Source organism: Salvelinus fontinalis, chromosome 26, assembly GCF_029448725.1.
Source record: "Salvelinus fontinalis isolate EN_2023a chromosome 26, ASM2944872v1, whole genome shotgun sequence".
Lineage (NCBI taxonomy): Eukaryota > Metazoa > Chordata > Actinopteri > Salmoniformes > Salmonidae > Salvelinus > Salvelinus fontinalis.
Window position 1 is genome coordinate 42,497,454 of NC_074690.1, and position 26,700 is coordinate 42,524,153.

Here is a 26,700-nt window from a genome sequence, read left to right on the forward strand (position 1 = left end):
TTAATGTTGTAAATGACTACTGTAGCTGGAAAATTGTGATTTTTTTGAATGGAATATCTACATTGGCATACAGAGGCCCATTATCAGCAACCATGTTTTCCAATAGCACGTTGTGTTAGCTAATCCAAGTTTATAATTTTAAAAGGCTAATTGATCATTAGAAAACCCTTTTGCAATTATGTTAGCACAGCTGGAAACTGTTGTTCTGATTAAAGAAGCAATAAAACTGTCCTTCTTTAGACTAGTTGAGTATCTGGAGCATCAGCATTTGTGGGTTCGATTACAGGCTCAAAATGGCCAGAAACAAAGCACTTTCTTCTGAAACTCGTTCTTGTTCTGAGAAATGAAGGCTATTCCATGCGAGAAATTGCCAAGAAACTGAAGATCTCGTACAACTCTGTCTACTACTCCCTTCACAGAACAGCTCAAACTGGCTCTAACCAGAATAGAGTTGTCGGAGGCCCAAGTGCACAACTGATTAAGAGGACAAAGTACATTAGAGTGTCTAGTTTGAGAAACAGACGCCTCACAAGTCCTCAACTGGCAGCTTCATTAAATAGTACCCGCAAAACACCAGTCTCAATTTCAACAGTGAAGAGGCGAATCCAGGATGCTGGCCTTCTAGGCAGAGTTGCAAAGAAAAAGCCATATCTTAGACTGGCCATTAAAAAGAAAAGATTAAGATGGGCAAAAGAACACAAACACTGGACAGAGGAACTCTGCCTAGAAGGCCAGCATTCCGAATGACACTTGTTTAAGGGTCTTACTCACAACGGCTGCAGAGAGCCTGATCACACAGTCTTCCGGGAACAGCTGGTGCTCTCATGCATGTTTCAGTGTTATTTGCCTCGAAGCAATCACAGAAGTAATTTAGCTCATCTGGTAGGCTTGTATCACTGGGCAGCTCTCGGCTGTGCTTCCCCTTGTAGTCAGTAATGGTTTGCAAGCCCTGCCACATCCGACGAGCGTCAGAGCCGGTGTAGTACGATTCAATCTTAGTCCTGTATTGATGCTTTGCCTGTTTGATGGTTCGTCGGAGGGCATGGCGGGATTTCTTATAAGTGTAGCTACTACCTGGGCTCGAACCAGGGACCCTCTGCATACATCAACAACTGACAGCCACAAAGCATCGTTACCCATCGCTCTGTGCTAGCAAAACAGTCCTGTAGCTTAGCTTCTGCTTCATCTGACCACTTTTTTATTGATCTAGTCACTGGTGCTTCCTGCTTTAATTTTTTCAGGAGGATAGAATTATGGTCAGATATGCCAAATGAAGGGCGAGTGAGAGCTTTGTATGCGTCTCTGTGTGTGGAGTAAAGGTGGCCCAGAGTTTTTTTCCCTCTGGTTGCACATTTAACATGCAGATAGAAATATGGTAAGACCAATTTAAGTCCCCGGCCACTAAGAGCGCCGCCTCTAGGTGAGTGTTTTCCTGTTTGCTTATGGTGGAATACAGCTCATTGAGTGTGATCTTAGTGCCAGCCTCAGTCTGTGGAGGTATATAGACAGCTATGAAAAATACAGATAAACTCTCTTGGTAGATAGTGTGGTCTACAGCTTATCATGTGATACTCTACCTCAGGCGAGCAAAACCTCGAGACTTCCTTAGATATCGTGCACCAGCTGTTATTTACAAAAATACATAGTCCGCCGCCCCTTGTCTTACCAGACGCCCCTGTCCTATCCTGCCGATACAGCGTATAACCAGCTAGCTGTATGTTGATTGTCATAGTTCAGCCACAACTCCGTGAAGCATAAGATATTACACTTTTCAATGTCCCGTTGGTAGTTTAATCTTCCTCGTAGCTTTGTGTGCATCTCTGTGTGTGGAGTAAAGGTGGTCCAGAGCTTTTTTTTCCTCTGGTTGCACATTTAACATGCTGATAGAAACTTTGTAATAACGGATTTAAGTTTCCCTGCATTAAAGTCCCCGGCTACTAGGAGCGCCGCCTCCGGGTGAGTGTTTTCTTGTTTGCTTATGGCAGAATAGTGCTCATTCAATGCTATAAAGTGCCAGCCTCTGTCTGTGGTGTGTAAACAGCTACGGACTACAGCTTATTATGAGATACTCTACCTCAGGCGAGCAATAGCTCGAGACTTCCTTAGATATCGTGCACCAGCTGTTTACAAAAATACATAGTCCGCCGCCACTTGTCTTACCAGATTTCGTTGTTCTATCCTGCCGGTACAGCGTATAACCTGCCAGCTGTGTGTTGATTGTGTCGTTGTTCTGCCACGACTCTGTGTAGCATAAGATATAAGACATTCCAATTAGGATCTGGCTAAAAATATTTGAATCAGTTCTGGGGTCTGCTCACCAACCAAGTATTCACAAAACGGGACCAACACCCAATTGAGACTTTGCGTGCAGAATTCTGCAAAAATATAATCAGTGTACGTAAAACACCAAATAATGCATGCAGAGCAGAATGAGGCCGATACCCGCTAATTATCAAAATCCAGAAAAGAGCCGTTAAATTCTACAACCACCTAAAAGCAAGCGATTCCCAAACCTTCTTTAACAAAGCCATCACCTACAGAGAGATGAACCTGGAGAAGAGACCCCTAAGCAAGCTGGTCCTGGCACTCTGTTCACAAACACAAACATACCCCACAGAGCCCCAGGACAGCAACACAATTAGACCCAACCAAATCATGAGAAAACAAAAAGATAATTACTTGACACATTGGAAAGAATTAACAAATATACAGAGCAAACTAGAATGCTATTTGGACCTAAACAGAGAGTACACCGTGGCAGAATACCTGACCACTGTGACTGACCCAAACATAAGGAAAGCTTTGACTGTTTTCAGACTCAGTGAGCATAGCCTTGCTACTGAGAAAGGACACCGTAGCCTGCCCTGGCTCTCAAGAGAAGACAGGCTATGTGCACACTGCCCACAAAATTAGGTGGAAACTGAGCTGCACTTCCTAACCTCCTGCCCAATGTATGACCATATTAGTGGCACATATTTCCCTCAGATTACACAGACCCACAAATAATTTGAAAACAATCCGAATTTTGATAAACTCCCATATCTACTGGGTGAAATACCACAGTGTGCCATCACAGAAGCAATATTTGTGACCTGTTGCCACAAGAAAAGGGCAACCAGTGAAGAACAAACACCATTGTAAATACAACCCATATTTATTTGTATTTATTTCCCCTTTTGCACTTGAACTATTTGCACATCGTTACAACACTGTATATAGACATAATATGACATTTGAAATGTCTTTACTCTTTTGGAACTTCTGTGTAATGTTTACTGTTCATTTTTATTGTTTATTTCACTTTAGTTTATTACCTACCTCACTTGCTTTGGCAATGTTAACATATGTTTCCCATGCCAATAAAGCCCTTAAATTGAATTGGAATTGAGGGAGGGAGGGAGGGAGGGAGGGAGGGAGGGAGGGAGGGAGGGAGGGAGGGAGGGAGAGAGAGATGGCGGGGTGGGGATGTATTGGCCTCTGATTAGTATAGTTTCCTCATTACTGACAGTCTCTGATCCCCTGGGCAGCAGAAACAACACAAATAACATGTTTCCTTCAGAAAGGAACAAGGACGCATAGAGAAGAATAGGAGTGTGTCCAGTTGTGTATATTGAAATGATGGTTGGTTTCTATTCTTTGATTCAGTTTGTAGACAGTCGAGACAGAGAGAGAAGGAAGAAGAAATAATCCCATCCAGCCCAAATGAAGTCTGCTCACATCCACTGAGATCATGGACATTTTACTGGCACTCCTTAGAGAGAGAGCCATTGGAGTATCACTGAGACAGGTTGCTTTTGCAGGGACCCAGTCCTCTCACTCAATGGCGAAGGAGTCTGAATGAATACTGAAGTGAGCTCGTGGATGCTGGAATGAGACGTGGCATACTGCAAGGCTGAAGGAAGCGTAATATAGGGAGGGACGTGTGAGGTGTCCTGTTGAAATCGGGACATATGGCCGATTCTGATACTATAGAAGAAGGGAGATAAGAATGGATGGAGATATATGATATGATATTATATGCTGGAGGAAGGGTATGTGGCGGGATATTGTGAGTGATGGAGGTAGGGGCTGAGGAGGTGTGAGGGGAAATTAAGGATGGTGCGACATGTCTGTCAAGGACTTTGGGGGTGGAGAGAGATATTACAGGGGTGATTGAATAATGGCATGACAGTAAAGGAGAGAAGAGGGAGGGAAAGAGAATAAAAAGGGAAGAGAGAAAGGGTAGAGGGACAGACGGAGGCAGAGAAAGAGAATGAAAAGGGAAGAGAGAGAGAGAGGGGAGAGACGGAGGCAGAGAACGAGCGGAGAGAAGAGAGAAGGTCAAAGATGAGGGTAGGCAAAGGGAAGGGAGTGTGAAAGAAGAAGAGCGACAGAGTGATAGACAGAGGCGAAAGGGCAAGAGATGGGTTGCAGAGGGAGGAGGGGAATTGGGAGAGAGTGGTAACAGTGTTAAGAAAGCTGTGACATTGCTGTCTACCCTGCTTCTGCTTTGTAACACTCACACATACACACACACACACACCTCCAGGGCTTTCCTCTGCTAATTGGCTGAGCCCTTTTGATAAATGAGGGTGGGATGTGTGTGTGTGTGTCAGAGGGCAGGGAAGTGTGTCTACTGAGGTGCAGAGGGCGCGGGACTAGCAGGCTCTAGGGAGGAGGCTGAATGTCTTATTGGTGGAGGTGGAGGGAGCCCTGGAATCCTCTGAGTCTGCTCCACTGATTCAGCGCCACTGGAGGACAGAGGACACACACACACAGAAAGACGTGCAGTGGCAAAGACACAAACTTTCTCTTTCTCTCGTACATACACCAGACAATCAGACAGACTGCTAGAAACTCAGAACTCAAGGTCGAGCTGCCGAGAGGAAAGGAGAGGAAATGAGAGGAGAGGGAAAAAAAGTGCAGGAAGGGATATGGAGGGGAGAAAGAGAGGGATGACAAAATGGAGGGAAGTGGAGAGGACAAGGAGAGTATAGAGAGAGTCAGAGGAGAGGGAGAAGGTTGGACTTGATGGGGAGTAGAGGAGGTGAAAGACATTAGAGGACAACATTAAAAGGAAAGGCAGGAAGGAGAGGTGGTTGAAGGATAGGACCAGGGCGATTAATATAGTCCAGAGAGAGAGTGAGGACAGGGGAGAAAGAAGGGAATAGATATTAATACAGGAATAAATCAAAGAGACAAGGGGAACAAGGGAACACATCTAGGAAAATAAATAGGAAAATGACAAAAGAGGGTGAGATGACAAAGAACGACTGAATATTACACATTCAATTGCTACCAATGCTCATGGACCAGGCACAATACCAACAATAAAACATGGAGCCCAGAGAGGATTGACATTATCTTTAATTTAAGACAATCATCCACAGAAGCATCTCTCTTTCACCCACCTGTCACGTATACTCCCTCTCCGGCCTCTAGGTCATCAGGCTGCTGATTTTCCTGCACACCTGTCACCATCGTCAAGCGCACCAGCACCTCATGACACTCCATCGCCTCCTCGATTATCGACCCTATATCTGTCACTCCCCTTGGTTCTTTCCTCAGGTGTTATTGACCGTTTCATGCTGGTGCGTTTGTTTCGTGTTCATTTATTAAAACACTCACTCCCTGCACTTGCTTCCCGACTCTCAGCGCACTCACTACACCAGCGCCTCCCCTCTCTAGACTATGACTGGGATAAGCCGTCAAAGATGGCTTTTACATGGTTGAGATCCCACCCATTCACACACACCTCCCCCTCCTCTCTTTCTGGTGTAATGAATGAGAGGTGCTGTGGTTTTAGAAGTAGGTATCTAGGATTTAAGGGTGAGTGTTAACAGCACGGAGCTGGCCGAGGGGAGACGCAGCTTGACGAATGGCTATCAACCCCGAGTAGGGAAGGAAGGAGAGGGACAGGCGGAGAGACAAAAGATAAGAGAGGAGATAAAGCCTGATGGATGGTCATGGAATGAGAGGAGTGGAGAGAAGAGCAGGAGGGAGGGGTACTGGGCAGCATAGGGCTGGTGTGGTACACAGTGAAGGATTCTCCTGGATGCAGCTGAAACACACAGTGTGTGTGTGTGTGTGGGTGTGGGTGTGTTTGTGTGTGTACAAGCAATTAACATCCCCTCATGCTAAGGGTCATGTATAAAAATGCTGGGAAGGCCATTATTTTAGCCATTATTTTGGCTACCATGGCTATGCCCACATAGGATGACAATGGCGAGTTGTCACTGAATGGTTTGATGAGCATGAAAATGATGTAAACCATACGCCACGGTCGTCTCAATCACCAGATCTCAAACCAGTGGAACACTTACGGGAGATTCTGAGCAGCACCTGAGACAGTCTTTTCCAACGCCATCAACAAAACACTAAATGATGGGATTTCTCTTGGAAGAATGGAGTCACATTCCTCCAAATACATATCCAGACACTTGTAGATTCTATGCCACGGTTCATTGAAGCTGTTCTGGCTCGTGGTGGCCCAACGCCCTACTAAAACACTTTATGTTGGTGTTTCCTTTATTTTGGCAGTTACCTGTTGTTGGCAATATAAAATTGAGTGATGGTGGAGATCCTTTTGAAACTTTGTTTGTATGGCAGATTTTATGGAAATAAAGGATGTTAGCCGATTGCCTTGCTTCAACCACTGGGCCAATCACAGACTGGATTAATGGGAGGCATGTATGAATATAATATAGAATCCATCACAGAGATGCTGGCTCTGGTCTGACCTTATTAACGGTCAATGACCTTATGAATGGACATATTCAACTCTGTAATTATGCCAGCTGAATAAAGGACTAGCAGTGTGTGTGTGTGTGTGTGTGTGTGTGTGTGTGTGTGTGTGTGTGTGTGTGTGTGTGTGTGTGTGTGTGTACATGCATGTGTGAGAGTGTTACCAAGCAGAAGCAGGGTCGACAGCAATGTCACAGCTATCTCAACAGTGTTAAGAAGGGGGAAGAGGTGACCGACACTGTCATATCTCACACAGCAGGGCCCACAGCCATCACACTGCTGGGAGCACTAAGGCAGCTGACCTGGAAGAGTCAAAGATAATACAAAGGACACACACTCAGTCATCAGAAATAATGTTCACAATCACTCAGTCACAACACAGAGTACATTCACACAACAAAACATCATGTATGCTTCCTTCCATGGTCTCTCACACAATATAAACATATACTGTACACACACACACACACACACACACACACACACACACACACACACACACTGTAACCCCCATACTCTGTGTGTTTCAGCTGCATCCAGGGGGAGCCTTCACTGTTTACCACACCAGCCCTACGCTGTCCAGCCTGTCCAAACCAGTGGTGCTTTGGACCCAACAGGACGTCTGCAAGTGGCTGAAGAAACACTGTCCACACAACTACCTAACCTATGTAGAAGCCTTCTCCCACCACGCTATCACAGGTATCACACAACTACCTAACCTATGTAGAAGCCTTCTCCCACCACGCTATCACAGGTATCACTCAACTACCTAACCTATGTAGAAGCCTTCTCCCACCACGCTATCACAGGTATCACACAACTACCTAACCTATGCAGAAGCCTTCTCCCATCACGCTATCACAGGTAATGTGTGGCCTTCTCCCACCACGCTATCACAGGTAATGTGCGGGACAAGTTCATGCAGGGCTCTGAAAAGGCTTATCCTGAGGAACCAAATCCCACACAAGTTGTATAGCTCTGTTTAGTTCTGGTTCCATAGCTTAGCCTTTCAACTGTGGGATTTAGGAAACGGTTTACACCCAAATCTCTCACTAGGAGATGTAAAGACCATAAATGCGATGTGAGATAAGAAAGTGGGTTTTAGGAAGCGGGTCTCAGTCTCTCACTAGGAGATGTAAAGACCATTCATGTGAGGTGAGCTAAGAAAGAAGAAACGCTGCGTTTTTGGGAAAGAAAGGGAAGGCTACGTACAGTGGAAGTCGGAAGTTTACACAAACGTAGGTTGGAGTCATTAAAACTCGTTTTCAACCACTCCACACATTTCAACCACTCCACACATTTTTTAACAAGCTACAGTTTTGGCAAGTCAGTTAGGACTTTAACGTCTGTTGTCGGATGAAGAAGGAGCGTGGTAGGCGTTTTTAATAAACTGAACACCGCAACAAAATAACAATGTAGAAAAAAATGAAAGTGCACAGCTCTGTCAGGCAACTAAACAGCTAAACAGAAAATAACTCCCCACAAAACCCAAATGGAAAATGACAACCTATGTATGATCCCCAATCAGAGACAACGATAGACAGCTGCCTCTGATTGGGAACCATACTCAGCCAAAAACACAAAGAAATAGAAAACATAGATTCTCCCACCCGAGTCACACCCTGACCTAACCAAACATAGAGAATAATTAAGGATCTCTAAGGTCAGGGCGTGACAAGGACATCTACTCTGTGCATGAAGTACTTTTTACAACAATTGTTTATAGACAGATTATTTCACTGTATCACAATTCCAGTGGGTCAGAAGTTTACATACACTAAGGTGACTGTGCCTTTAAACAGCTTGGACAATTCCAGAAAATAATGTCATGTATTTAGAAGCTTCTGATAGGCTAATTGTCACGATCGTGTGGAGGATTGACGGACCAAAACGCAGCATTTGGAAAATAAGCCATCTCCTTTTTATTTATGAAGAAGGCAAACTAAACAAAAACACTCAAACACTAAACAAAACAAGAAAACGATCGTGAAGCTAAACAACGATGTGCACACACAGGCTACAAACGTATCACATAGACAACTACTCACAACAAATGAAAGCCTATGGCTACCCTAAATAAGGCTCCCAATCAGAGACAACCGAAATCAGCTGTCTCTAATTGGGAACTCATTCAGGTAACCATAGACTCTCCTAGACAACTAAACATACATAGACAACGCTAGACACATGAACTCAACACAAACCCATATACTACACCCAACAACCCCTTTACCATAGAAACACCCAAAAACAACAAAACACAAACATTCCCCATGTCACACCCTGACCTAACTAAAATAATAAAGAAAACAAAGAATACTAAGGCCAGGGCGTGACACTAATTGACATAATTTGAGTCATTTGGAGGTGTACCTGTTGATGTATTTCAAGGTCTACCTTCAAACTCAATGCCTCTTTGCTTGACATCATGGAAAACCAAAAGAAATCAGCCAAGACCTCAGAAAAAAAATTGTAGACCTCCAAAAGTCTGGTTCATCCTTGGGAGCAATTTCCAAACGCCTGAAGGTACCACGTTCATCTGAAAAAACAATAGTACGCATGTATAAAAACCATGGGACCACACAGCCATCATACCACTCAGAAACGAGTCACATTCGGTCTCCTAGAGATTGTGGTGGAATATTGACTCAGAAATATAACGCTCTTACTAGAACTTGTGAATTCAAAATAGACTTTAACACAAAGTAGCAAAGCCGAGCCCTTCCATGGAATGTCTTTATTACGAACGTAACAAAGCCGAGCCCCTCCATGGAAAAAACAACATTTTCATACTACAGAGTCCTGCCTTTATAGGATTCTGTCTTTGCATAACGTATAGAGTCCCCTCCCTCTATATGAAAATAGCTTCCCTTGACATTTCTCCATCACTATCTTTCCATCTCAGTTCTTGCTTGTTAACACCCACATCTGACAGCTGTATAGGTTATAATGGTAGCAGGGCCCTGGTCATATATTTTCCATTCCTTATATGGCCATTCTGTCTCAGCTCTTCAAAGTGGAAAGCCGAGATGCTGCTAATAATGGAGATGTTATCATAGTGATGAGTTTTGCTCCCACAAGATGAACGTACTTTGGTACGAAAAGTGTAAATCATTCCCAAAAGAAGAGCAAAGGACCTTGTGAAGATGCTGGAGGAAACAGGTACAAAAGTATCTATATCCACAGTTAAACGAGTCCAATATTGACATAACCTGAACGGCCGCTCAGCAAGGAAGAAGCCACTGCTCCAAAACCGCCATTAAAAAGCCAGACTACGGTTTGCAACTGCACATGGGGACAAAGATCGTACTTTTTGGAGAAATGTCCTTTGGTCTGATGAAACAAAAATAGAACTGTTTGGCCATAATGACCATTGTTATGTTTGGAGGAAAAGGGGGAGGCTTGCAAGCCGAATAACACAATTTCAACCGTGAAGCACGGGGGTGGCAGCATGGTGTTGTGCTTTGTTGCAGGAGGGATTGGTGCACAAAATAGATGGCATCATGTGGGAGAAAAATTATGTGGATGTATTGAAGCAACATCTCAAAACATCAGTCAGGAAGTTAAAGCTTAGTCGCAAATGGGTCTTCCAAATTGACAATGACCCCAATCATACTTCCAAAGTTGTGGCAAAATGGCTTAAGGACAACAAAGTCAAGATATTGGAGTGGCCATCACAAAGCCCTGATCTAAATTCCATAGAAAGTTTGTGGGCAGAATTGAAAAAGCATGTGCGAGCAAGGAGGCCTAGAAACCTGACTCAGTTACACCAGCTCTGTCAGGAGGAATGGGCAAAGATTCACCCAACTTATTGTGGGCAGCTTGTGGAAGGCTACACGAAACGATTGACCCAAGTTTGACTCATGCCTTCAAACATACCTTCGTAAAACTGACTATCCTACCGATCCTTGACTTCGGCGATGTCATTTACAAAATATTATTACTTACTCTCTTGCTCTTTTGCACCCCAGTATCTCTACTTGCACATCATCATCTGCACATCTATCACTCCAGTATTAATGCTAAATTGTATTTATTTTTGCCTCTTGGGCCTATTTATTGCCTAAACTCCTTACTCTTCTACATTTGCACACACTGTATACAGATTTTTCTATTGTGTTATTGCCTGTACGTTTGTTTATGTGTAACTCTGTTGTTGTTTTTGTCGCACTGCTTTGCTTTATCTTGGCTAGAGGTCGCAGTTGTAAATGAGAACTTGTTCTCAACCGGCCTACCTGGTTAAATAAAGGTGAAATAAAAAATATTAAAAATAAACATTTTAAAGGCAATGCTACCAAATACTAATTGAGTGTATGTAAACTTGAGTGTATGTAAAATAATTCTGACATTTCCCATTCTTAAAATAAAGTGGTGATCCTAACTGACCTAAGACAGGGAATTTTTACTAGGATTAAATGTCAGGAATTGTGAAAAACGGAGTTTAAATGTATTTGGCTAAGGTGTATGTAAACTTCCGACTTCAGTTGTAGATTATTATTAAAAATCACCCGTTTCTAGCTACAATAGTCATTCACAACATAAACAATGTCTACACTGTATTTCTGATCAATTTGATGTTATTTTAAATGGACAAAAAATCAGCTTTTCTTTCAAAAACAAGGACATTTCTAAGTGACCCCAAACTTTTGAACGGTAGTGTATATACAGGCCTCAACCAATACCCTGAGAACACTTGATTCAGACGTTTTTGAACTGTAATGAACCTGATATACTAACACATCATTGTGATCTCTACAGCGTGGTTGGCTGGTCGTCATTGACCTTGTGTAGGCTTAAACACTGGTATACACTGATTTATAAGGCCATACTAGATAAAATGCTATTTTATCTCTGATCTTTTTTAATCAGGTCGGTAAATAAATAGCAATTACAGTCCCATTCTCATTTGCTTTTAACAGTACCAAGAATTAGAACAGGTCATGGTAGAAATAGTTTTAGTTACTCAGCACCGTGGTCCTGGAATTCTCTCCTGAACATTTCAAAATGTGATGATGTAGTTACGTTGGTGGAGTTTTAACACTTGATCGATGTAAATATCATAGAAGAATTGTCTTTAGCACAGCTGTTGTTTTTTGTATTTTTTACGTCATACTGTATGTAATTGTTGTACTGTACGTGTGTCTATAGTTTTGTTTAATGTTGTGTTAGTTTATGTCTGAAACTTTGTTCCCCCGGCTCCTATTGGACCAGGTCTCTCTTGAAAAAGAGATGCTATCTCAATGAGAAAAACCTGTATAAATAAAGGTAAAAAAAATGTATAAAAAATAAATGAAGCGAGAATGCCAAGAGTGTGCAAAGCTGTTCCGGTCAGCCTCAGAGAACAACATCGACATATACGCTGACTCGGTGAGTGAGTTTATACGGAAATGTGTTGGAGATGTTGTATCCACTGTGACTATTAAAACCTACCCTAACCAGAAACCGTGGATGGATGGCGGCATTCGCGCAAAACGGAAAGTGCATTTAACCATGGATAGAGGTATGGGAATATGGCTGAATATAATCAGTGTAGTTATTCCCTCCGCAAGGCAATCAAACAAGCAAAATGCCGGTACAGGGACAAGATGGAGTCGCAATTCAACGGCTCAGACACGAGACGTATGTGGCAGGGTCTACAGGAAATCACAGACCACAGAAAGAAATCCAGCCACGTCACGGACACCGACGTCACGCTTCCAGACAAACTTAACACCTTCTTTGCCCGCTTTAAGGATAATACAATGCCACCGTCGCGGCCCCCTAACAAGGACTGCGCCCCCTGCTCTCTCCCTCCGTGGCTGACGTGAGTAAAACATTTAAACGTGTTAACCCCCGCAAGGCTGCTGGCCCAGACGGCATCCCTCATCCCTCAAAGCATGTACAGTCCAGCTGACTGGTGTGTTTACCGACATATTCAATCGCTACCTATCCCAGTCTGTTGTCCCCACATGCTTCAAGGTGGCTACCATTGTTCCTGTACCCAAGAACTGAACGAAATGACTACCGCCCCGTAGCACTCACTTCTGTCATCATGAAGTGCTTTGCGAAGCTAGTCAAGGATCATATCACCTCCACCTTACCGACCACCCTAGACCCACTTCAGTTTGCATACCGCCCCAACAGGTACACAGACAACGCAATCGCCATCACACTGCACACTGCCTTATCCCATTTGGACAAAAGGAATACCTTTGTAGGAATGCTGTTTATTGACTACAGCTCAGCATTTAACACCTTAGTACCATTCAAACTCCTCATCAAGCTGGAGGCCCTGGGTCTCAACCCCGCCCTGTGCAATTGGGTCCTGGACTTTTTGACGGGCTGCTCCCAGGTGGTGAAGGTAGGAAACAACATCTCCACTTCGCTGACCCTCAACACTGTGGCACCACAAGGGTGCATGCTCAGCCCACTCCTGTACTCCTTATTCACCCACGACTGCGTGGCCGTGCACGTCTCCAACTCAATCATTGCAGACGACACACCAGTAGTGGGCTTGATTACCAACAACGGTGAGACAGCCTACAGGGAAGAGATGGGGGGGGGGGGGACTCGGAGTGTGGTGTCAGGAAAGCAACCTCTCACTCAACGTCAACAAAACAAAGGAACTGATCGTGGACTTCAGGAAACAGCAGAGGGTGCACCCACCTATCCACATCGAAGGGACAGCAGTGGAGAAGGTGGAAAGTTTTAAGTTCCTGGGCATACACATCACAGACAAACTGAAATGGTCCACTCACACAGACAGTGGGGTGAAGAAGGCCCAACAGCCCCTCTTCAACCTCAGGAGGCTGAAGAAATGTGGCTTGTCACTCAAAACCCTGACAAACTTCTACAGATGCACAATCGAGAGCATCCTGTTGGGCTATATCACAGCCTGGTATGGCAACTGCACCGCCCTCAACCACAAGGCTCTCCAGAGGGTGGTGCGGATCACCGGGGCCAAACTACCTGCCCTCCATAACACCTACAGCACCCGATGTCATAGGAAGGCCGAAAAGATCATCAAGGACATCAACCACCCAAGCCACTGCCTGTTCACACCACTAGAAGGCAAGGTCAGTACAGGTGCATCAAAGGTGACCGAAAAACAAATTCTATCTCAAGGCCATCAGACTGCTAAACAGCAATCACGAACTCGGAGAGGCTGTTGCCTACATTGAGACCCAATCACTGGCCACTTTAATAAGTTGATCACTAGTCACTTTATACAACGCACTCTAAATAATGCCACTTTAATAATATTTACATATCTTACATTACTCATATCACATGTTCTATATATACTGTATTTTACACCATCTCTTGCACCTTGCCTTTACCGCTCGGCCATCGCTCATCCATATATTTATATGTACATATTCTCATTCACCCCTTTAGATTTGTGTGTATTAGGTAGTTGTTGGGGAATTGTTAGATTACTTGTAAGATATTACTGCACTGTCAGAACCAGAAGCATAAGCATTTCACTAAACTCTCATTAACATCGGCTAACCGTGTGTACGTGACCAATAACATTCAATTTGAGCTGTCATCAAGGCAAAGTGTGGCTACTTTAAAGAATCTCAAATATAAAATATATTTTGATTTGTTTAACACTTTTTTGATTACTACACATGTGTTATTTCATAGTTTGGATGTCTTTCCTATTATTCTACAATGTATAAAATAGTAAAAATAATGAAAAACCCCGGAATGAGTAGGTGGGTCCAAACTTTGCCTGGTACTGTATACTGAACAAAAATATAAACGCAACTTCACCTCGTCCGAGAAAGATGTACATGGTTATCAAAACATCACGCCAGGCTAAGCCCACACGAAACACAGCTCTTATTTGAAGTGTTTCTATGGGATAAATGAATGATGTAGAAATGATTGAAACCAATTCCCTATTTGACCACTAGGTTATATTGGTATTATGACACCTCAACTGTGGTGTTCTGTTGTTCTTGTTTCTCTGGTGGGGACAAGCTGATTTTGACTTCACAGTAGGTCAGTGCTATCAGGATCCATGGGACATCCCTATCCTTAACCCTAACCTTAACCTGTACCCTAACCTGAACCATAACTCTGACCCAGCCCTAACCTTTATATTTATTTATTTTATTTATTTCACCTTTTTTTAACCAGGTAGCCTAGTTGAGAACAAGTTGTCATTTACAACTGCGACCTGGCCACGATGAAGCAAAGCAGTTCGACACGTACAACAACACAGAGTTACACATGGAATAAACAAACATACAATCAATAACACAGTTGTCACGTTCCTGACCTTTTTTCCTTTGTTTAGTCTTGTTTAGTTGGTCAGGACGTGAGCTGGGTGGGCATTCTATGTTATGTGTTTCTATGTTTGGTTTAGGGTTGTCAACTAGCCTGATATGGTTCTCAATCAGGGGCAGGTGTTTTACGTTTCCTCTGATTGGGAACCATATTTAGGTAGGCTGTTCTCACTGTTTGTTTGTGGGTGATTGTTCCTGTTCGTTGCGTTCTTTGTCTCTATGTTCACATGTTCAGGCCTGTAGCGTCGTTAGTTTCATTTTCTGTTTATTGTTTTGTTCGTGTTGTTAAGTATTCCAATAAATATGGAAACGTACCACGCTGCAATTTGGTCCTCCTCTCTTCCACCTAACGACGAGCGTTACAACAGTAGAAAAATATATACACAGCATGTGCAAATGAGGTAGGATAAGAGAGGTAAGGCAATATATAGGCCATGGTGGCAAAGTAATTACAATATAGCAATTAAACACTGGAATGGTAGGATGTTCAGAAGATGAATGTGCAAGTAGAGATACTGGGGTGCAAAGGAGCAAGATAAATAAATAAATACAGTATGGTGATGAGGTGATGAGGTAGATGGATGGGCTATTTATAGATGGGCTATGTACAAGTGCAGTGATCTGTGAGCTGCTCTGACAGCTGGTGCTTAAAGCTAGTGAGGGAGGTAAGAGTCTCCAGCTTCAGAGATTTTTGCAGTTCATTCGAGGCGTTGGCAGCAGAGAACTGGAAGGAGAGGCGGCCAAAGGAAGAATTGGCTTTGGGGGTGACCAGTGAGATATACCTGCTGGAGTGCGTGCTACGGGTGGGTGCTGCTATGGTGACCAGTGAGCTGAGATAAGGCAGGGCTTTACCTAACAGAGACTTGTAGATGACCTGGAGCCAGTGGGTTTGGCGACGGATATGAAGCTAGGGCCAGCCAACAAGATCATCATCGCAGTGGTGGGTAGTATATGGGGCTTTGGTGACAAAACGGATTGCATTGTGATAGACCGCATCCAATTTGTTGAGTAGTGTTGGAGGCTGTTTTGTAAATGACATCGCCGAAGTCGAGGATCGGTAAGATCGTCAGTTTTACGAGTGTATGTTTGGCAGCATGAGTGAAGGATGCTTTGTTGTGAAATAGGAAGCCGATTATAGATTTAATTTTGGATTGGAGATGTTTAATGTGAGTCTGGAAGGAGAGTTTACAGTCTAACCAGACACCTAGGTATTTGTAGTTGTTCACATATTCTAGGTCAGAACCGTCCAGAGTAGTGATGCTGGACGGGCGGGCAGGTGCGGGCAGCGATCGGTTGAAGAGCATGCATTTAGTTTTACTTGCGTTTAAGAGCAGTTGGAGAGTTGTATGGCATTGAAGCTCATCTGGAGGTTAGTGTCCAACGAATGGCCAGAGGTATACAGAATGGTGTCGTCTGCGTAGAGGTGGATCAAAGAATCACCAGCAGCAAGAGCGACATCATTGATGTATACAGAGAAGAGTCGGCCCGCGAATTGAACCCTGTGGCATCCCCATAGAGACTGCCAGAGGTCCAGACAACAGGCCCTCTGATTTGACATACTGAACTCTATCGGAGAAGTAGAATCTATGCCTTTTTCTCCCTGAGTATTCTTTACAACTCTTTAAGTTTTCAAGCATGGTGGTGGGTGCATCATGTTATGGGTATGCTTGTCATCGGCAAGGACTAGGGAATTTTTTAGGATAAAAAGAAACGGAATAGATCTAACCACAGTCGAAATCCTAGAGGAAAATCTGGTTCAGTGTGCTTTCCAACAGACACTGGGAGACCTTTCAGCAGGACAATAACCTAAAACACAAGCCCAAAAATAAACTGAAGTTGCTTACAACATTTAATGATCCTGAGTGGCGTACTTACAGTTTTGACTTCAATCGGTTTGAAAATCTATGGCAAGACTTGAAAATGTCTGTGTAGCAATGATCAACAACCAACTTGACCGAGCTTGAAGAATTTTTAAAAGAATAATGTGCAAAAATGGTACATTCTAGGTGTGCAAAGCTCTTACAGACTTACCCTGACAGACTCAGAGTGGCAATCACTGCTAAAGTTGATTCTAACATGTACTGACTCAGGGGTGTGAATACTTATGTATTCTGTATTTAATTTTCAATAAATGTGCAAAATGTTCAAAACATTTTTTTTGCTTTATCATTATGAGGTATTATATGTAGATGGAGGAGAATATATTTTTTTAAATCCATTTTGAATTCAGGCTTTAACTCAACAGAATGTGGAATGAGTCAAGGGGTATGAATACTTTCTGAAAGCACTGTAACTATGCAGATAGGCCTGCCATAACTGACAGAGATGTATTCATTTGAAGTAGCAGAAACCTATACAATCTGGCTACCTACCAAGCACATCCCCAGCCAAGTCAGAATCCGCCTGTCTTGCACTAACCGCACCTCCGCATGGCCCTGGTGAGATTTACATTTTCACACTCCGTCTGTGACAGAATCATGTACAGCACGTGTCAAACTCAATACCCGTGGGTGGTTTGAGTAAAAACCATAACAACAAATAATCTGGGGGAAAAAAACTATCTCAACCGACATTAAAATGACTTAATAGAAATCGATACCGTGTAGAAATGATCATGAACGTATATTTATAGTCTCTTCATTCTGTCCAGCTTGCTAATAGACAATTCCAAAAGTGATGGTAAATATTTTTAGCTAATTTGGAGGATGTAACAAGTGCGGCACCCTGGACCTTGACTGTGGCCCGCAGGGAAATACGTTTGACACCCCTGATGTACAGAATCAGTGTGCGTGTGTGAGCGCCTGGTTTTGTGTGTGTGATAGGCCTACCAACCCAGGGACGCGGATTCGGACTCAGTCAAAAACATTTCAAACCAGACAGTAGTTTATGTACAGAAGGCTACAAATGTCATATCTTAATTTGATCATTCTGTCATTGCAGAGAATATTGCTGCACTGCAGGAAATTCAAATGATCCTCATGATGAACGTAAATTCACTGAAAACCTGCAGTTCTTTGTCTATCACTAGATCTCACACCTAAACTACATCCTGCTGTAGCCTATGAAAACAAATTTCCCGTTAGAAATGATCACTTTTTGACATTTTTATAATGCTGCAGGATTATTTTACTCCTGATGAAACTGGTCAAATTAAGATCCTACATCTGTAGGCCTTAGGGAGGGGCCAACTGGTTTGATATTGTATGAAGCTGCCACACAGGGTATTATAGGATCTCTTGAATTTGTAGTTAAGTGTCATTTTTGTGGCTTACATGACGGGAAAGTCTCCCTTTTGCCCTCAGAACTCCTTTATCACCAATTAACTGTGTGGGTGGATTGAACAAAGATGTTTCTACAGAAACAGAAGAAAGTTCTTAGTCATTCCACCAATTTGGTGGCTTTTGAGAAGTGTAACTTTTGATTTGAACATTCTGTCCTAAAGAGCACACGTTCAACTTTGTAAACAAAAATGTTTTCCCATTTAAAATAATGACTATAGTAAGTGCCTAATAAAGTAACAGGGTTGACTGTAACAGAGTTAACGATTTCATCTTAAATCAGCCATTAATCCCCTCCTGCCAGGGGGAATGGAAGACGTATAGGGACCTGCTCAGTTTTCCAGATTTATTGAATAATCCATGTGGTCTATATTAATAAAGGGCACTCAATTTAATATAACAGGCTTGAATTCAATATCGGTGCACAATTTCTCCTTAGAATATCAAAGGAGGCAAAAGGCACTGTTTTGGTGGGACAACGCTTCTATTTAGTGTTCTTTTCCCTTCTCTCTACTTCTCTCCTTCTATTTGAGGGCTATGCCCTGAAGGCCGTTATTAGGCTCGGTATTAATTCTGTCGGAGGGGAATTGGATTGGAGCTCTTTTCATCTGCTTTGACTCATTTGTACACAAAGGAACCAAGGGCAGTGCTTTTCTAGGACACCACGTTTCTGGGGGCACGAAAGGAGAGACCCACTGGCTGAGGTGGGAGGGAGGGAGGGAGAGGGCTGCGCGGAGAGGTGTGTGTGTGTGTGTGTGTATGTGTGTGTGGGCTGAAAGCATCTAAACTCAGAAAATACGTAGTTTAAAGAGGAACACAATCCATCACATGGACAGAGAGCAGGAACAACACCCCTGACACACACACGCACACACACACACACACACACACACACACACACACACACACACACACACACACACACACACACACACACACACACACACACACACACACACACACACACACACACACACACACACACACAGAGAGAGAGATGTATTATTTCTGGTAACCTTGCTGTTTGTCAAAGTAAATGTTCCCTGGAGGTTACATAGCGGCCAAACAATGCTCCTGCTCTCTCTCTCTCTCAAGTGTGGTGATTCAGCTCTTCAGTGGAGTGTGTACATGCCACAGGGGACCCCTGATTGGAGGTATTGTGTGTGCCCTCCAGCCATACTTCAGTATGTGTGTCTTGTCCTGGTCTGGCTGGTCCTGCTCTGCTAGCCTGTCCTCTTGGGTCCCTTATAGAATGAGTGTTAGTAGAGCAGTAAAAGGCTGTGCTGCTTGTGTATAACGCTGACAATGGTGAGGAAGACAGGGAGCTGCTATCATCAAGGGGATACCCAAGGCCTTGTCCAGTGTAAAGTGAGATAAGACAGAGAGAGGAGAGTGGTGGTTGGTTGGTGTGTTTGTTTGTTCTGCCTGGAGGAGCAGTGAGTGGCCTCCCCCTCCTTGTTCCTCTGTTAGGGGTAGACAGGGAGCTGCTGTATGTGGTGTCACCAGGAGGATACCACAGAAATCTTATCAAGTAGCCCGATAACTTCTATACTTCCTGAACTGGAGAGAAGTAGGTATGGAGGGAGGGAGAGAACAGGAGAAGAGATGAGTTGGATGTGTCTGCCAGCTCTGAGATGAGGCTTGTTTTTGTTTGGTCACTTGCTCGCAAGCCAGCGTGCAACTACGTGTGTGTGCCTGTGACTACGTGTGTGTGCCTGTGACTACGTGTGTGTGCCTGTGACTACGTGTGTGTGCGTGCAACTACGTGTGTGTGCCTGTGACTACACGTGTGTGCCTGTGACTACACGTGTGTGCCTGTGACTACGTGTGTGTGCCTGTGACTACGTGTGTGTGCCTGTGACTACGTGTGTGTGCCTGTGACTACGTGTGTGTGCCTGTGACTACGTGTGTGTGCCTGTGACTACGTGTGTGTGCCTGTGACTACGTGTGTGTGCCTGTGACTACGTGTGTGTGCCTGTGACTACGCGTGCGGGCCTGTGACTACGCGTGCGGGCCTGTGACTACGCGTGCGTGCCTGTGACTACGCGTGCGTTCCTGTGACTACGTGTGTGTACCTGTGACTACGTGTGTGTGCCTGTGACTTCGTGTGTGTGCCTGTGACTACGTGTGTGTGCCTGTGACTACGTGTGCGTGCCTGTGACTACGTGTGTGCGTGCCTGTGACTACGTGTGCGTGCCTGTGACTACGTGCGCGTGCCTGTGACTATTTGTGTGTGCCTGTGACTACGTGTGTGTGCCTGTGACTACGTGTGTGTTCCTGTGACTACGTGTGTGTACCTGTGACTACGTGTGTGTGCCTGTGACTTCGTGTGTGTGCCTGTGACTACGTGTGTGCGTGCCTGTGACTACGTGTGTGCGTGCCTGTGACTACGTGCGCGTGCCTGTGACTACGTGCGCGTGCCTGTGACTACGTGCGCGTGCCTGTGACTACGTGCGTGTGCCTGTGACTACGTGCGTGTGCCTGTGACTACGTGCGTGTGCCTGTGACTACGTGCGTGTGCCTGTGACTACGTGCGTGTGCCTGTGACTACGTGCGTGTGCCTGTGACTACGTGCGTGTGCCTGTGACTACGTGTGTGTGTGCCTGTGACTACGCGTGTGTGCCTGTGACTACGCGTGTGTGCCTGTGACTACGCGTGTGTGCCTGTGACTACGCGTGTGTGCCTGTGACTACGCGTGTGTGCCTGTGACTACGCGTGTGTGCCTGTGACTACGTGTGTGTGTGCCTGTGACTACGTGTGTGTGTGCCTGTGACTACGTGTGTGTGCCTGTGACTACGTGTGTGTGCCTGTGACTACGTGTGTGTGCCTGTGACTACGTGTGTGTGCCTGTGACTACGTGTGTGTGCCTGTGACTACGTGTGTGTGCCTGTGACTACGTGTGTGTGCCTGTGACTACGTGTGTGTGCCTGTGACTACGTGTGCGTGCCTGTGACTATGTGTGTGTGCCTGTGACTATGTGTGTGTGCCTGTGACTACGTGTGTGTGCCTGTGACTACGCGTGTGTGCCTGTGACTACGCGTGTGTGCCTGTGACTACGCGTGTGTGCCTGTGACTACGCGTGTGTGCCTGTGACTACGCGTGTGTGCCTGTGACTACGCGTGTGTGCCTGTGACTACGCGTGTGTGCCTGTGACTGCGCGTGTGTGCCTGTGACTACGCGTGTGTGCCTGTGACTACGCGTGTGTGCCTGTGACTACGCGTGTGCCTGTGACTACGCGTGTGTGCCTGTGACTACGCGTGTGTGCCTGTGACTACGCGTGCGTGCCTGTGACTACGTGTGTGTGCCTGTGACTACGTGTGTGTGCCTGTGACTACGCGTGTGTGCCTGTGACTACGCGTGTGTGCCTGTGACTACGCGTGTGTGCCTGTGACTACGTGTGTGTGCCTGTGACTACGCGTGTGTGCCTGTGACTACGTGTGTGTGCCTGTGACTACGTGTGCGGTTGTGTGGATGTCTATGCTGGGTTTTTGCCCTGTGTCAATGTCCAGAGAGGTAAATGAAAATGGATGGATTGATTAGGAGAGCTAACGGTATGAGTAATGTGTCTAATTATCATGTAGACCTCACCCTGGCTGCTACAACTATGATGGATTCCCGCAACCTCGGAATGATTGAAGGACAATCCCCTACCGTTCGGAAGCGTGTGCCCACGCGTGTGTATAACGCACGTGTCATCTCTGGCCTCTGCGTTTCTGTGTGTGTGTCCGTCATCCCCTCTCTCTCCCTGTGTAAAGCGGGATGCTTACTGTGGTTAATGGTATGTTAAATGTGTGTGTGGCCCTGGGAGCCCATCACCTTGGTGTTCTAGTTGAGACGTCCTCAGTAAATCATCTGGCTGAATGAACCTCACTGAGCTGTCCTGCTCGCTGTCATTAAAATCAACGGCTCGTGGGTAAAAGCAGAGAAAACACAGTTAACGCTTAGCTATAAATCAGCAGGAATAACAGCATATACACACAGAGAGAGAGAGAGACAACACATGCATCTGCACTCCATTACACACTCAAAGTAAAAGCACGGCCTACATAACAAGTGTCACGCAAGTGTGCTTAGCAAGTAGCACTTCCTCCTGATTCTGGTACCGAGGCTCAAACCCAGGACCTCTGCCATGCTAGCACACAGGACTGCCCTCCCAGAGCGTCTTGCCAGTCAGCGCCACAGGAAAGCTAGCTATTTGGCAGTGCAAGTGGGGACAATTCGGGCTGAGGAGTGAGTTTCACACATCCAGCCAGCTCATTTTCGACTGCAGTCCCTTGGCAGGTGATTAAAAATAATGAAAATGTCAATACAGACAGACAATGAGCACATATAGAGCGACGAATGACAAACAACACTTTTTATTTGGGGTTTTATTAACCCCCCTCTTCAGAGGACACATCTTGTTGGGTTTTTTACAGCTTTTCTGCTACATATACATACGTTTGACATACATGGTACGTTTGTATAAGCAGTCACATAGCAATAATACATTACCAAGCATCAGCTCTTTAATCCCACCCCTCAGCCTCTCTCAGCCCATCCCACCTATCACCATAGACCACCCTCGTTTGGTTTCCACGTGGCAAATATTTTTCAATTGCGCTGTGATGTTTTACATAATTTTGAAACGTTATAATCGTATAGTATCCACAGATAGTATCCACAGATAGTATCCACAGATGTGAGCTGAAGATTAGAACCTTTCCGACCAGTATTATTATATTATTTATTGACTGACTAGTTTTTCCTAGCCACCGTGCTTCTAGACCTGCATTGCTTGCTGTTTGGGGTTTTAGGCTGGGTTTCTGTACAGCACTTTGAGATATCAGCTGATGTACGAAGGGCTATATAAATCAATTTGATTTGAAATTTGATTTGATTTGACTACGGCTTTCCAAATCGCCCAACACTGCTATTTGTAAGGTTGGTTTTAAGTGCATGTTGTGATTTTTTTAACCATTCCTGAACCTGTGACCAGGAACAAGCCACATAGGGGCAATACCAGAATAAATGATCTAGTGATTCTGTCTCTTTACAGCAAAATCTACTGAGCTGAGATGGTTGTAGGCCACATATATATAGCATTCTGTTGGTGGCAAGAATTGTGTATCATAATTTAAATAGAAAAACTCAGTGTTGTTTTGTACCAGTTCATTAACCATGTGGCATGGAATTGGTACATCGAAAATCTCTTCCCATTTATTTTGCAACCTGTATGGCACAGCTGTCAACATTTCTGTCCTGAAATGAAACTGGTCTATTTTTCTATTTATACCAGTTCCTTTCAGCCAATTTGTATCTTTAACATATGGCAGGCAAACAAGTTCCCTACCTTCTCCCTTTTTCTACTCGACTCCTCCATTTTTGTGGTAGTGCTGCAATCAGTTGGTTATAAGTTTGGATTGAGCAGACATTCCCATATATTTACCATAGCTGCATATGTGATATAACTACATCATTTATATTTATAATATCATTAGTAAATATAATACATTAAAAAAAATGTTTTTAAAAATCCATAAAGAATGTTTTTTTTTTATTAATCAGTATATTTGAGTTTAAACAGAACATTTGTTGTCATATTTCTTCCATCTTTTCTGGAGGGTAAAACTGAAATCGTAACGAACTCTGCATGACTTGTTGAAGAAAGAGTGTTACTTTTAACAACATTTTAATTTTTAATTAGTCATAAATGAGAATTTTTTTAATCTGTTAATTGTCAAAAAGGAATTTTTTAACAAAGGATGAGCCTCTTAATAATCTACTGGAGAACCAGTTGGGGTTTAAGTATAACTTATATATGAGCGAAGCTTTTAGTGAGAGGTTTAATGATTTAATATTTAATCATTTTAGACCCCAAACTCATATGTCTGGCTTAGCATTCCAAATAAAATGAAATATTTTGGGCTCATATGATTTTTTTTAAAACGAGTCGTCTGCAAGTAGACAACACCATTAGTAAGTAAACTGTGATAGGACCAAAGAGTTAATCAATGTGATTTTTCCATAATAGACAAGTATTTACCTGTTCATAGTTGCAGAATCATATCAATTGAAGGCAGTGTGTAAGAGACTTATTCTTATTGGGAACTACAGTATCCAACACCTCTCAGGGCAGACCTTGTGGATCTGCTGCCATGGATGTTCTGCTTGATGAAGGCACTAAGTGGAGGGGGAGCCAGGCCACATAGGATCTTGAAAACAAGACATGCGTCTGTGTATTTCACAAGACTTTCCCAGATCACTAGCTCATGGACCCCTTTTTCTCCCCAATTTCGTAGGTATCCAATTGGTAGGTACAGTCTTGTCTCATCGCTGTAACTCCCGTGCGGACTCGGGAGAGGCAAAGGTCGAGAGCCGTGCGTCTTCCGAAACACAACCCAACAAAGCCGCACTGCTTCTTGACACAACGCCCACTTAACCCAGAATCTCTAGTGGCAGAGCTAGCACTGCGATGCAGTGCCTTAGACAACTACGCAACTCGGAAGGCCAGCTCATGCTTTCTGAGGATGTTACAATGGTGTTGGCTATTGGACTTTTTATCAAGCACCTTGAGAGCATGTTTGTAGAAAGACTGCATCGGTTTCAATATTGTACAGCAAGCTTGGGCCCAACAACAGGTAACTGCCAAAATAAAGAAAACACCAACATAAAGTATCTTAAGAGGGCGTTGTGTCACCACGAGCCAGAACAGCTTCAATGAACCGTGGCATAGATTCTACAAGTGGCTGGAACTCTATTGGAGGGATGCCACACCATTCTTCCAAGAGAAATCCCATTATTTGGAGCTTTGTTGACTGACACACACACACACCTACCAGCTCTCACCTCAGAATTAAACGTTCATCATGTTTCAAAAATGTCAAAGTTGTTCCAAATGCCGATTTTCGAAGTGTTTAATGTTATGTTAAGGCATAACCTCCGAATGGTTAAGGTAAGGGATTAAGGTTAGGGATAGGCTTAAAACTAAAAATGGCAAAAACAACTTTCTATTGCTGGATTCAAACTTGCAACCTTTGTAATCAGAGGCAGACGCCTTAGCAAAACCGAAACTTACATGAAGGTAACATCAGTGTTGCCCCTAGTGGCCAGTGCCCAGCGTCCTCAGATATGGATGGACTTCAACCACTAACTTGTATTACGGGTGACCTGGCTCCACACACTTTAAACCCCCTATGCTCCTTTGGGACCCCTCTTTCAAAGTCAATGATATCTCTTGTTCTAGCTATGGTATCCAATGGGGAGCTCGGCCTTATGGGATGATAATTGCTTAACTAACTCAGAAGCTACACCTGAGTGGAAGCACCTGCTTTCAATATACTCTCTATCCTTCATTTGCTCCTTTATTTAGGCAGTTCCCTGTAGTCAAGCAGTAGGGGCGAGCGGTAGGTTGAGTCATTTTTTAAATTCAGCATCACTCCATCAAGGGAAATATAGTATTCTTTCTATCAAAGATATCTACATATATTCCAGGATGTTGTGATTCCCTGGAAATAATCAGAATGCATGTAAACATTACAGTTTTGAAAACAGCTTGTCCAAAGAAAGTGGTCTCTCGGCACAACCCAGGTGTGGTGTAGCTTGAGCCGCTTACAAATGTCCATACTGCATGAAACATGATCACTACCTTTCTAAAACCATGGCTTAAGAGATGAAGAGAGATTGGAATCAGTGATCCCCATGTGCTACAACAGTCTCCCTCTATCTCTCTTTCTCCCCTCCCCGCTCTCCCTCCCCGCTCTCCCCTCCCCGCTCTCCCCTCCCCGCTCTCCCCTCCCCGCTCTCCCCTCCCCGCTCTCCCCTCCCCGCTCTCCCCTCCCCGCTCTCCCCTCCCCGCTCTCCCCTCCCCGCTCTCCCTCCCCGCTCTCCCTCCCCGCTCTCCCTCCCCGCTCTCCCCTCCCCGCTCTCCCCTCCCCGCTCTCCCTCCCCGCTCTCCCCTCCCCGCCCCGCTCTCCCCTCCCCGCTCTCCCCTCCCCGCTCTCCCTCCAGGTCGTGCATTGCTGAGGTTGAACGGGGAGAAGTTGGAGAGGATGGGCATCTTCCAGGAGACACTGAGACAGGAGGTTCTACAGCAGGTCCTTCAGCTACAAGTCAGAGAAGAGGTCCGCAACCTGCAACTGCTCAGCAGAGAGAGAGAGTGAGTGAGTGAATGCGTGCGTCTGTGCATGTGTGTGTGTGTGTGTGTGTAATGTGTTCCATATTCACACTTATCCAGACATCAATAGCCAGCTACAGTCACTATGTGCTAACCTGGATAGAGCTGCTAATGACAGTCTGCTGGAGCCAGAATAGAACACAGCAGTAGGCTGCTGTCTCTCTGTTGTTACCAACTGGACAATGTTAAAACCTCTCATCATTAGACATACAGTACACTGAGTATACCAAGCATTAGGAACACCTTCCTAATATTGAGTTGCAACCCC

General features: G+C 44.5%; 1 protein-coding gene across 1 annotated transcript in view; it reads left to right on the top strand.

The window, feature by feature from the left end:
* The window catches only part of LOC129824503 (sterile alpha motif domain-containing protein 10-like), a 129,783-nt gene extending 103,365 nt beyond the window's left edge, over window positions 1-26,418 (top strand). Inside the window, exons 3-4 of the mRNA XM_055884200.1 lie at window positions 7,254-7,422; window positions 26,267-26,418. Of these exons, the coding sequence (XP_055740175.1) occupies window positions 7,254-7,422; window positions 26,267-26,418 (321 nt within the window). The remainder of the gene's footprint in view (window positions 1-7,253; window positions 7,423-26,266) is intronic.
* The last annotated feature ends 282 nt before the right edge of the window (window positions 26,419-26,700 follow it).